This window comes from Daphnia pulicaria, chromosome 4 (assembly GCF_021234035.1).
Source record: "Daphnia pulicaria isolate SC F1-1A chromosome 4, SC_F0-13Bv2, whole genome shotgun sequence".
Taxonomy (NCBI): domain Eukaryota; kingdom Metazoa; phylum Arthropoda; class Branchiopoda; order Diplostraca; family Daphniidae; genus Daphnia; species Daphnia pulicaria.
This window is the reverse complement of record NC_060916.1, coordinates 4,554,232-4,566,339: the sequence shown is the minus strand read 5'-3', so window position 1 is coordinate 4,566,339 and position 12,108 is coordinate 4,554,232. Positions and strand designations below refer to the sequence as shown.

At 37.8% G+C, this 12,108-nt stretch overlaps 3 protein-coding genes and 3 long non-coding RNA genes across 6 annotated transcripts; 5 read left to right on the top strand and 1 right to left on the bottom strand.

The window, feature by feature from the left end:
* The first annotated feature begins 985 nt into the window (after positions 1 to 985).
* Positions 986 to 1,509, top strand: LOC124337995. Its single transcript, XR_006917605.1, has 4 exons — positions 986 to 1,002; positions 1,063 to 1,168; positions 1,237 to 1,423; positions 1,492 to 1,509. It is a non-coding gene; the product is annotated as an uncharacterized LOC124337995 (long non-coding RNA).
* Positions 1,510 to 2,569: 1,060 nt separating this feature from the next.
* On the bottom strand, positions 2,570 to 4,378 carry LOC124337996. Its single transcript, XR_006917606.1, has 6 exons — positions 4,054 to 4,378; positions 3,695 to 3,991; positions 3,531 to 3,620; positions 3,199 to 3,426; positions 2,900 to 3,124; positions 2,570 to 2,838 (listed from the first exon to the last, which is right to left on the bottom strand). It is a non-coding gene; the product is annotated as an uncharacterized LOC124337996 (long non-coding RNA).
* Positions 4,379 to 4,547: 169 nt separating this feature from the next.
* Positions 4,548 to 6,485, top strand: LOC124337994. The gene is made up of 7 exons (XR_006917603.1): positions 4,548 to 4,697; positions 4,836 to 4,913; positions 4,978 to 5,096; positions 5,156 to 5,333; positions 5,392 to 5,816; positions 5,887 to 6,000; positions 6,073 to 6,485. It is a non-coding gene; the product is annotated as an uncharacterized LOC124337994 (long non-coding RNA).
* Positions 6,486 to 6,600: 115 nt separating this feature from the next.
* LOC124336749 lies at positions 6,601 to 7,124 on the top strand. Its single transcript, XM_046790537.1, has 4 exons — positions 6,601 to 6,607; positions 6,667 to 6,709; positions 6,754 to 6,867; positions 6,932 to 7,124. The coding sequence occupies exons 1-4, from the start codon at positions 6,601 to 6,603 to the stop codon at positions 7,122 to 7,124; spliced, it is 357 nt and encodes a 118-aa protein (XP_046646493.1).
* A 1,038-nt stretch (positions 7,125 to 8,162) lies between these two features.
* Positions 8,163 to 11,783, top strand: LOC124337977 (phytanoyl-CoA dioxygenase, peroxisomal-like). The gene is made up of 13 exons (XM_046792007.1): positions 8,163 to 8,345; positions 8,407 to 8,479; positions 8,539 to 8,590; positions 8,654 to 8,815; positions 8,877 to 8,933; positions 9,005 to 9,059; positions 9,141 to 9,290; positions 9,349 to 9,424; positions 9,487 to 9,577; positions 9,652 to 9,757; positions 9,824 to 10,617; positions 10,730 to 11,045; positions 11,119 to 11,783. Exons 1-11 carry the CDS (start codon positions 8,334 to 8,336, stop codon positions 9,830 to 9,832), a joined length of 843 nt encoding a protein of 280 aa, XP_046647963.1. The 5' UTR covers positions 8,163 to 8,333; the 3' UTR covers positions 9,833 to 10,617; positions 10,730 to 11,045; positions 11,119 to 11,783.
* Positions 10,489 to 11,098, top strand: LOC124336748. The gene is made up of 2 exons (XM_046790536.1): positions 10,489 to 10,617; positions 10,730 to 11,098. The coding sequence occupies exons 1-2, from the start codon at positions 10,489 to 10,491 to the stop codon at positions 11,096 to 11,098; spliced, it is 498 nt and encodes a 165-aa protein (XP_046646492.1).
* Positions 11,784 to 12,108: the final 325 nt, after the last annotated feature.

Here is a 12,108-nt window from a genome sequence, read left to right as displayed (position 1 = left end):
CGATACCGTTTTTGCTATAGATTTAAAAAACAGAGTAAAGATAGAGAATTTTTTCTCTTTTTTATCATCTATTTGGAATTCAAATTAAATTATAAGAAAGTAAGGATATTGAGGTTTAAACATTTTTTTAAAGGCTTTAGTGAAGATATGTTAACTTCGATTTGAAATCTTTTTTACTCATCAATAGCTCTAATGTGTGCGCATCTCGTGTAAAATTTTCAAGTTTTACTCACGCTTTGTTAATTAGTTATGTATGTTTAAATATTTTTCAATTCTCCGTTTCAATTGCACAGACCCCTTCACTGTCATGGCAGGGTGTCCCTAAGGATGCCACCGTGCTTGTTGAGTGGCGCTAGTGTTCTCTGTGCAAAAGATATGGCAAATAAATAAATATTTAAAAATGCATAACTAATTAACAAAGCATGGGTAAAACTTGAAAATTTTACTCGAGATGCGCACACATTAGAGCTATTGATGAGTAAAAAAATTTTCAAATCGAAGTTAGCATATCTTCGCTAAGGCCTTTTTTTTAATGTTTAAACCCCAATATCCTTACTTTCTTTTAATTTAATTTGAATTCCAAATAGATGATTAAAAAGAAAAAAAATTCTCTATCTTTACTCTGTTTTTTAAATCTGTAGCAAAAACGGTATCGGAACAAATTGAATTTTAACGAAAACAATCAATTTTTTAAATTAAAAAAACCAAAACTTTGGGATTTTTTATCTCCCATTCGGTAAACAGGAAAAATTTTTCTCTTTACAGAAAATTTTATACAAACACAATGAACACACTGTAAAAAAATTTAAAAAATTGGTGATGTCGAGCGCCAAAATTAATTCGATTTCAGCGGAATGACCCCTTTCGCAACATTGCCTGTTACTGATATTGTATAATTTACAAGTAAATACAAAAAATACAATGTGTTTCTAATATAAAATGTTGTTTCACGAATGACTTAATTCGATTTAGAAATTGTAAAAATGCCTATTTCCAACTCAGGTGAGTTTCATTCTGTTTCAAATTCATTTCATTCTGATAACAATTCCCTTTTCTCTCCAGTCTTTTCGTGGCGCAATACGAAGAGTGCCGGCCGCATCTCATCCAGCATTTAGTGGATCGTAAAGTCATCCATTGGGACACGGTTATTCGACAGCTAACATCTCAGGTATGGCATGGTGGTGCAATTGAACTTTGCTCATTTAACTTCAGTTGTTAATCAGAATTTTTGTTCAGGCCTTGCATCAAATGACGTTCCTCGATCCGGAGAGTATGAAACTGATTCTTTCTACTCAGATCCTTCCTCGCTGTACAAATCCTGAACTCTATTTACGGCACGGAAGCATTTTGGCCAGTGGCAAAGTCATCATCGCTCTTTGTCAAGTGGCAAAAGACCATCAACGTCGTCTGCCAGATGAACTTGGTCAGTTACCGCTGGTCATTTATTACTTCTACTATAATTATTTCTACAATGTTTTCACGATCCTTTAGGTGATGCCACGATGGAATTTATTACCCAAACTTGTATCGACATCCTGGAGGAGCGTTTCTGGCGGAGTTTCGGCGGCGATCAAATGCGCATAGCCGTTTGCCATTTCATCCAAGATCTTAGTTCGGGGGGTTTCCCGTTGCCGGACGCTGTAGTCGACCGTTGGTTGAAGGCGTTACGAGAGTGTCTCGCTTCAGCCGATTCAAATGTCCAGCAATCGGCCATCAGCGCCGTCACCGCTTTGATTGGCGAATACTTCCGGCATCAGCCAGTGGAGAAACTCACTGCCTTGTTGAACCATTTCCTACCCGAGGTGACGAGCAACAACCAACAGGCGTGAGTAGGAAACGCACTAGCCCTGGGCTCAATGCCTCACTTCCTCCCACTTCCTCCTCACCGTTTCCTTGCCGAAAGTCATCCAACAGTTGTGCACCTGCGCTCTCATCACCGACAAGACTCTCCAATGTGCCGAATCTCGAAAAAATGCTCTGACAGCTCTTTCGCTGGTCTGCACAACCGTTGGGATCGCCCCATCCAGCCCAGGTAAAATGACAGACAGACTCATTTTCATTTATTTTGAGATTAGTCTCAATTGTATTTATTATTTCACAGGTGGGGTTGATCAAGTGACACTGGCCGTAATATTCCGCACATTGATCGATGGCCTTGAAGATTACACGGTGGATAACCGTGGAGATATTGGAGCTATCGTCCATGAATCGGCAATGTCTTCTATTCAGGTTCCGTTTAGAATTCTTTTATTTAAAATAAAATAAATCGAAAGAAAATATTTGAATATTTCTACAGGTTGTTTAGGTATTGACCAACACCTCGCAACCAGAACTACTTCCCTAGTAGAACACGATAGCTTTAAGATATCTTTCAGACAGGAAAACATCTATTATACAACTATCTTATAGATGACTTTCCAGTAGTTAAATGTCATGTATGGTAGATATCTTTAAGGCTATCATAAAGATATCTTTTAAAACATGTATGAGACAATTCATCAAAGTAATTTTCTTTTAATATACAACCCGCTAACCGTAATATTCGCAAAAATAATAAGTAAAATTTCATTGAAAAACAAATCTGTATTAAATACTCGCACTCGCACATGAATGTTGACGTATTCTCAAAAGACCACAGTACATATTGTTAAAAAAACGTAAAACTCAAATTAACATTTTCTTGATTGAATCCAGGTTGGCAGGTTCTTTGCTTGCTGACTTTTTCTTCTTCATTTCTGGATGGAAATAATTGTAAATCCTTCTGGCCCACGCCCTTCTTACATAATCGCCTTGTGAGTGTTTAATGTTTCTTCTTCCTAGTCGGGTAATCATGGATACCTGTTTGAAACAAGATGTAAATGATGGCATTGGTTCATGATATAGATAAAATAAAACAGACCAATTTAAGTAAAACGTCCTTGTTTTGTTTCAGATGTTTCTCGAATTTCTCGAAATCAGCAAGGCTTTTAACGGGAAGAAAGGACAGATCGTCGCCTTCGTCTTCTGAAACTTCAGCTACAGGTTTCGCGTTTCGCCAGCATGGACTTTTCGAGAACAGATAGCTTTTCATTCATTTGGGCTAAAGTCATCAGGACGACCTTAGCAACTGCACCACCCTTTTCCACTGAAAGAACATCAATAGTATGAGTTAATTACAAAGGATTTTAAAGTATAAACGTAAAAAAACAACATTTTTACCATTCTTCATTGAAGTTCCCGAATGTCGACTGATACACAACGGACCATCATGTGGACTTGGTGATGGCGTCGGCCGGGGAGTGTAAGGAGTGGACATGAACTGCGGATCATTCAAGTTAGGTGAATCATCATTCAGCTTTTCTTGACTTGAATTACTTGTCGGGAACAGCTGAATAGTTGAACAGCTCTTCACATTGTTGACTGCATCACATTGCTTTCTTTTGCTTCCTAATGAAAATAAAAATGGGGGACTTATGTTAATGGACAGTGGACACCAATTATAAACAGAGTGTGGATACAACAAGCAGTATTTGTTAAAGCATTCTTTTTACCTGATAGTCCGGATGGCCCAGCAATGGCATTTGTAACTGATGGTTTCTTCGTAGTGGATTAAGAAATTTGTTGACTGCTGTTTGACGTCACTATATGGTTGACCAAATACATAATTACTTGATAAATACATTGACATCCATGCACACTACATCAGCAGTCTTACCATTTTTACTTTTGCTTCTTAGCGTAGGAGGTGGGAGAGGAAGCTTAGTAGTTTCAGATGAAGATTTTCTTGTCACAGCAGGTGTACTTTTCTTCTTCAGCGTTAACTTTTTTGTTGGAGGTAGACTGGCCTCTTCTTTTTCACTTTCATCCTGCTCAGTCGTAGAAAGTTCCCCAGGCAGCTTCCTACTTTTTACAATCCTTTGTCGATAACCTCTTCCAACTTCAGTTTCACTGGTAAAAATTGGTAAGCCTTTCTCAGCTCGTGGCAAATTCACTCTGGCTTGTTCATATGAGTCTAATAAAAACAAATTTGATCAATAAACAAAACAAAAAAACAATAACTGAAAGAATGATTACCAAATTCGTGGATCACTTTGAAAGAATGAAAGCGTTCACAAGCAATAATGTCTGGGTACTTTCCATCTACGAGCAAGCTAAGTTTATATGCATGAGAATAAGAATTGTCTGGTGTATACAAGACATCTTCGTAAATCCAATTCTTGGCAACAACAAAAACCCAGCATCCTTTTAACGGAGGTTCTTACGGTACTTCTATTATACAATGTGACATTTCTATGTTACCAAAATCTGAAAATGCTCACAGCTAACGACTAACGAGCAGCCAAATCCACCATGACGCTTCCAAAATGGTGGCAGTTTCAAAATTCATGCTTTGAGTTGCCGTTGTTTCAAAATGGTAAATTAATTAATTTTTAAACTGTAATTTCGTTATTGTATAAAAATCTTTAAAAATAAACATGGTATACAGTAATATTTTTAAAGCAAAATTTAAAGAAACGTACGAGTTATACACATAAACGCATAAAGAATAAATAATGCAACACTGGATAAATATCGATTAGTTATCCACACTCTGTCATCAACGAAGATACAGACGCCATTTAACTGTTACTGATTATTTCGAAAATTATCGCCTTTGTTTTACTTTGTCAACGGAAAACGATCGAAAAACGTGCTTGGAATAATTTTGGAATCAATTAGTAAGTTTGTTTTTTTACCGGTATTTCTTATTTTGTGCTTCTTCAAAGAGTAGTTTTAGTTTTCTTTGTCCACCAATGCCAAAGCGAAAGTTTTATTTTACGAGTGACTCCATCCAAGTCATCGTTTTAATTCATTAGGTGGATCATCGGTTGAGACTTTACTGCGAAATGTTCTTGTTGGGCCACCAAACGGAAGAATTTCATGGCCTCATCAAGGTGAAGAAGAGAATACAAATTGTTCGTTCAAGGTCCTTTAAACTAATAACATTTTGAATTCAAGGTTGAGTTGGTCACGATGAATGCAATCCCAGCGGATGAGGAACTCACTCCATTTCCTGCCCTTTTGGTTGTAACCAGTCATAAAGTTTACTTTCTTCGGATTACAGGATCACCCAGCAGGTAAGAAATTTTTCCTGTTGGGTTTGTCACTTTCTTTTATTAACATTTTGTGTTCACAGTGAGCAGCCAGAAAAGTGGCTCAATTTGGAAACAAGTTACCCGCTTAATCAACTAGTTAACATGTTGATCGTCATCGGTAACCAAGGTGTAGTTCGCTCAAGTTCGGAACGAGTTGGTCTCACCTCATTTTGCTTCGTGATCAAAGACGAACCAAGAATGTGACTCACTTTCTCACTGGTAAATCGTTTTTATTGTCTTTTTTTTTCATTTGGCTAATATTCTTTGGTTTTATTAGATATTATTGAGAAATCCGGATTGACTGTTCCACCCTTACGGACGGATCTCATGGCGGATCAATGACTGGCATTGGATGGACTCGTCAGAGGAGATCAGTCTGACAGTGTTTCGACGGGATCTGCGGATGATGGTGAAACGGACCGTGTTGTAGGATCTACGAGGACGAGTACCCGATTCATGCCGGATAGCAATTCTCGCGTCTTCCTCTTTTGTGTAAACTGCCGGGTCGAATGGGGCAATAGTAAGCAGCAACAAAATCACCAGCAAACGGCCAGTTATAGCAACACAGCCTTGATGGTCACAAGTGATCGTATGGCATTAGTACGTGGTGATCCTCGTTGGCTGATGAGCCATCAAGTTCAGTTTCGAACGTGGGGGGTATCACTTCTCAGCCTTCAGCAACTTGTTCATCTCGTCTCTTTGGTAAAATGACGGCCAATTTCTTTTCTATTTCACCTGCATTTCATTTGGTTGTTTTCATCTTTTTTTCCAGGAAAGCTTTGTGAGCAAACCGGAACAAATCCGGTGTTATTTTCTCGCTGAAGCATCGGGTATGGAAGAGAAATGGACTGTTTCTTTGGCTACCAGAGAGGCGGTTGATCAACTGGTGATATTCTCTCCTTTGTTTTGTCCCGTCTTATTATTAATCCTTTTGTTTTTCCTAATGTTTTGAACATAGATTGAAGCTGTACGATATCCTTGGGAAGCCGTCTTCTCCGTTGAGTTGGAAATCAACGAGCTCGACGAATAACATCATGTAATATCCCCCTCTCAATTAGACTTATTGTTTTTCTTTATTGTTACTTTGCTGTACACGAATTATGTGCGAAGTGCGATTATTTTGTTTCAAACGTGAGCCTTTTCAACTTCTAATTCATTACACGATGTGCATTCAGATAATAGGCAATTGATAACAAAACTATTATTCACGTATTTTTTTATTATTACTGCTTTAAAACACAAATTCACTTAGCATGTTTCCAGAAGGGTGACTTTGTATGTAGATGATCTCCAAATAATTCAGAATAATTTTCTAATACAATCGCACTGTATATTTTTCTAATATACATAAATACATGTGAAGAAATTCAATTACATTTCCTGCTCACTTGCGTTTCTTTCGCTTACACATAAAATTGGTCTTCGCCCGTTGAAGATTTAGCATAAAGAAAAATTGAAATATTTCAACCATTACAAGATATCTTTTATGAGATGTCTTATATATAGCTACACTCTTTCTCATTTTAGTTATCTTTTAACATATTTCTTTTAGATTTCTATAAGATATCTTTATTTCACGAGACAGTAATAAGACAGCAAGATATCTTAAAGATACCTAAAAGTTATCCTGTTCTACTAGGGTTGAAGCTGACCTGATCCGCTCCGTATTGCATGCGGTGGCTAAACAATCGACGGAAAAAATCCGTCGTACCCGGTTGTTGGCCACCAACGTCTTTTCTTCTCTCATCTACTGGTACTTACAGAAAACAACTTAATTCTTAACTTTGATACCTATAACGAATTGATGTTTGCTTTAGTGATCCCACCATTCCTCACATTGAGCAGTTGGAAGAATTGCGTTCCATCCTTCAACCGCCTCCGCTGGACATTTTGACCGAGAAGGAATGTTTCGAATTGTGGATGAAGGTAATGCGACTCGACACTTACCGCAAAGCCGTCATCACCGGACTTGTTTCCAGCATCGGCAGTCTCACGGAGAGTTTGGTATAAATTTGCATTTATTAAGCAACACCTCGAATCCATGTCACGGTCGCTGTTGACCTTGATTCGTACTGAGATGACCAATGGCGGTAAACCGTTAAAGGTATTCATTTAAATTAAATTACGAATTTAAATATTTAGAAATCTAATTTAGACTGTTGATTATCATCTTTTTTTACAGTTGTTGATATCGTCGGTGGATTTGTACTGTCACCTACTCAGAGGTGATCAAGTGACGTTCGATAAATCAATCATTCACCTGTTAAATCTGCTAGTGAATCGGTTCCCTTGCGTTCGTAAAATCACGGCCACCAAGTTGTACGAGACGCTGCTGACTCTGACAGATATTAGCCCGTCGTTGGCCAATCACCAAGACGACATCGACGACATCTTGGCCATTCCCAGCGATTCCCAGCGACACTGACTGGGACGAAGACGTCGAAGCTTTGAAGCCCGTCAAGACTCAGCTTCGCTCACTTTTCATTCCACCGACTTTGAATCCTTGAAATTCTTAGCCTTTCATTCAAATTATTTGCTTATTTAAAATTAAATAACCACCCGAAATTGTGTCATTAATTTATAGGAAATACAATTTCGATTGTTTGGCTGCACTAAAGCTGCCTTTTTTGGCGAATCGCAAGTCTTGCCGAGCGGGGCTTACTGATCAAGCGTGATAGCGGTTTCCTCCGAACCGCAGCAATTAAACATTTCAGGTTTTAAAACCCAATACACCAACTCCCGATGAAATTATGCGACCTCTATCGGGAAACTCGCGCGCACAGCAAAAGATCGGAATTACTAATACAACCATACAACAATATTTACAAATGACATTTTACTTCAAATCCACAATGAATGAAAATATCTGCCCTTCGGGAACCTCTCAAAGGAGACTCGGCGCATTGGTAGCAGTATTAATTTGATCATTCTTAATTCTTCAGTCATCGCAAACGTTTTATTCTACATAAAATTTTTTTTTGAAAAGTCTAAACCGATTAGATTAAAAGAAAATCTCAACAGGTGTCGCCGTGTCGCCCTTTATCTGTCAGTCTGTTTGTTTACATTTTCAAAAGCCTCGAACATAATTTTGCGTTCGTGCGAGAATTCAGAACTTATTAGTTTACAAGTTTTAGTTTTAGATCCAGTTTTATATAGTAATACAGTGGATTACTTTACTCGTTATTGTAGCTTACTAAACCGTAGGCCTGCTCATCCACAATGGAACCAATGGTAAACAAAATATATAGCTGCTGCAATGCATTGTAATCATTACTATTTAGTTGTAATTAAGAAACCAATTTTCAACTACACCCTTGATAATTCAAAGCTGACCCTTGAACAAAGAGAATTCTATGAAAAAAATAGTGACTAAGAAATGATCTTGTTATCATAATATCTTTTATTAATTTTGAAATCCGTTAAGGTTTTCTTGTTGTCAAGGAATTAGTTGATGCAAAATTTCTGGATAACTGCAAGTTAGTTTTCTCTTTTGATTGTATCGTCTGTTGCTATTATTTGATTTAATGTCACTTTTATAGGCAAAGATTTGTGGACTTGTGCGATAAAAATGTACCATGGGGTTCACTTATCATGATGGACATTTCCTTGATAAAGAAGGGTGCTGTCGTAGAAAATCTCTTCTATAAAGTCCAGGATTTGTGTATGACGATGTTCTGTTTGAATACTGCAGACATCCAACTGTAAATATCTAAATTTTTTATTCTTATTATCATCAGTGTGAGATTATTTTTCTTCCTCTAGATCCTGGATTATGTTGAATGTTTTACTGGGCCCAACATTATGGCTATCCATACAATAGTAAATTTAAATCCTCAAAATCCATCACTCTTAGTCCTTTCAGACTTTTGAGCCATATGATTTTCTGGCAGCTTATCAATAAACCACCTGATTCTGGAAGCCTTACTTCCCTTCATCCCTTACACGGTATAAACGCAATTAAACTGGAATTATTTCTGAGTGCAGTTAAATTATCCTTTTTTTTTTTCTCTTCCCTTTTGCCTACAGGATCTTCATTATTTCCCTTTCCGCCCGGCTAATAGAATCGTTTGTTCTTGGACGGCTATGGAAGACATCACACCCGAGAACGGATGTTTGATTGTCCTTCCTGGATCCCATACAGGAGAATTGCTTCAGCACGACTATCCTCAATGGGAGGTGAGTTGAATGAACAGATAAATATTTGCATATTATGCTAATCGCATGTCTGAAATAGAACGGAGTAAACAAGATGTACCGCGGCGTACGGGGTTACGACGACCACCCGATTGTCGAATTATCGATGAAAAAAGGTTGGTGAATGGTATTTTTGTCACCATAGTGCCAGTAAATAGAGTTGCTTGTCTGGATTTAGGGGATACGGTTTTCTTTCACCCCATTTTGATCCACGGTTCGGGTCCTAATCGGACTCAAGGCTTCCGCAAAGCTATTTCTACTCACTACAGGTACCACGTAGTGAATCGCATTTAGAACTCGATGGGATTTATTCTAAGATAGTATACCTCTTTTCTCTATAAAGCTGCGCTGAAATGAAATTCATCGACATTCGAGGCACGTCGCAGGAAAATATCGCCAAAGAAGTTGTGGAGGTGACGAAACGTCGCGGACCTGAACTCAATTTTCAGGTTTTACTTTTAAAAATAAAATTACTTTTAGTGAAAAACTAAATTATTTTGTTGTATTTATGCTAGGACTTTTAGAAATTCCGCAGTCGACTTGTACGAGGCCACCAGCCAGTAAAGTGGTTCAGTTCCCTGTGATGACGACCTTGAATCATTTTGATATTATAGTTTGCGCAATACTCTTTCCAGCACAAATTAACTTTTGGCCTTATTCAATCAATCTCATTTATTTTTTACTTCTAGCTCTACTGTTAACGGGTATCTATCAGCTGCTGATCGGATTGCAGTTGTGTTTCGATAATACAATTTGTAATCAAGCTGCAATTACCCGAAATTTTTATTAAAACGAATAGCTATCATTTTTCTTTTAACAAACCCTAAACTAATTGCAGTTCATTCGAGTCAATAATTGATATCTATTTGTTTGTTTTCTTTTTCTGTTTTTTTCCCTGTTTGACCAGTCCGCAGGGTAACCCCCGCTTCAATAAAGGGAAGATTGTACATAGCCACGCCAAACAAATAACATCATGACATTAAACTGACATTTAAAAATTCTTATCGAAAACTTATTTTCTTATTTACAGACACAAACACTCTCTCATTTTATTATTTAACTAAGTTGGACGCAACAACAACAGGTCCACTGACCAGTCAAACTGTATTAATTGAAACGCACGTCCAGTTGGAAAACACAGTCTCATTATTAACAATTCCGAATAACTAAAGAGTAAAGAATGGCGCATTTTTCTGTAGTTTCACTCACCCAAGTTGTTTTGCTGTTGGTTTTCATCTGCTGGACGACGAGTTCGACTGGCGCTGCCTTTTCCTTGGAGGAAGAATTCCTACAACTGAAGGAAAATTATGTGAGAATTTTTTCAAAATTTCTTTTAATGCGATGCTTCTGTTGTCGACAGTTCGATTCAATTTGTTATTTTTTATGTCTAATTATAATGTTATTCCATTTAATGCCAATAGATTCAAATGAAACAAGTCTTGGAATCGACAGCGATTGAACTGCGGGCCAAAGTGACTGTACTGGAGGCCAAAGTTGAACAACAAGATTCGCTTTTAACTTCCTTTTTACGAGAGAAAAATGAACGCACAGCAGCAGCAGCAACCGACTCTGTTCCAATTAGCAACAATCAATCGGCTGTTGCCATCCCGGGACTGCCGTCTTCATGCGGGGATCTCAAAATGATTGGCCACATTTGGAGCGGAATTTATTCCGTCATGGGATTGGCGAAAATGGAATCCGTTTACTGCGACTTCACTAAACTTCCTAGCGATGCGGGTAAATGTTTCAGATTCTCACCAATTATTCAGTTGGAATTATCTAATTTTTAATTCTATTATTAATTGAAAAGGTTTTCAAAAATGGATCGGATTCGCCGACGTCAAATCTGCGCCCGTCTATTTCTACGTCCAGAGACAGATTTTTTTCAACAAAACATCAACTCCGATTCCGTTCGAGTTGGCGTGAGTGAACGAGGGAAACGCCATGAATTTGACATCGGGGATATTCACGGCACCGAGACCGGGAATTTATTTTTTCTCTTTCGCGGGACTGGCGCGTCTTGAATCTTCATCATCTTCTTGGTTTTATTCTGATCTTTATTTGAACGGGAAATCAATTGGGCAGAGTCATGTTCAAGAGAGAAACCCCCCCGTTGATCAATTTAGTCCGTTGACCCAACAGTCGACGCTGAAGTTGAAAACAGGCGATCAACTTTGGCTGCAGATTTCTTATAATGGTTCATCCTCGTATTTGGATGACGACAGTCGTCACTTCACCCATTTCACGGGTTTCATGTTGGAGGAGGAAATTGTCGCGTCCCTTTGAGGTTTCGGGTTCAACATCCAAAATCCGCAAAATCATCGACGAAACGAAATTTTGGTGAGGGGAATTTTAAGGGGAAGGGGAAGAAAATGCATTCGACTCTTATTCATTAAGGGATTGGAATTTCTTTACCAAAATTGAACTGTGGATGTAATTACACTTACTGAATACACAAACCAAGTTTCAAAATTCTATCTGCAAAACTCTAGATATTATAAGCAGAAAACCAATTTTGATTGCCAGATTGAAAATAAACGGGAGGTCTTGAAATGGGAGGAAATTCATTTGCCCCTAATTCATTTACGGATCGGAATTTGCAAATAATTTTGTTACTGATGAATTAACATTTCAGTTGTACACTCGTCCAGAAAAAATCACTGTCTATCTCTAAAATCAAGGGCAGGGCACGTGAAAAACTAATTTTGATTGCCAGGTATAAAAATTGATTTGATTTTTTTATTTTAAAATTTCGCTTGAAATCGACACGAAAAAGATGCGTGTACACATTTTCTTTCTA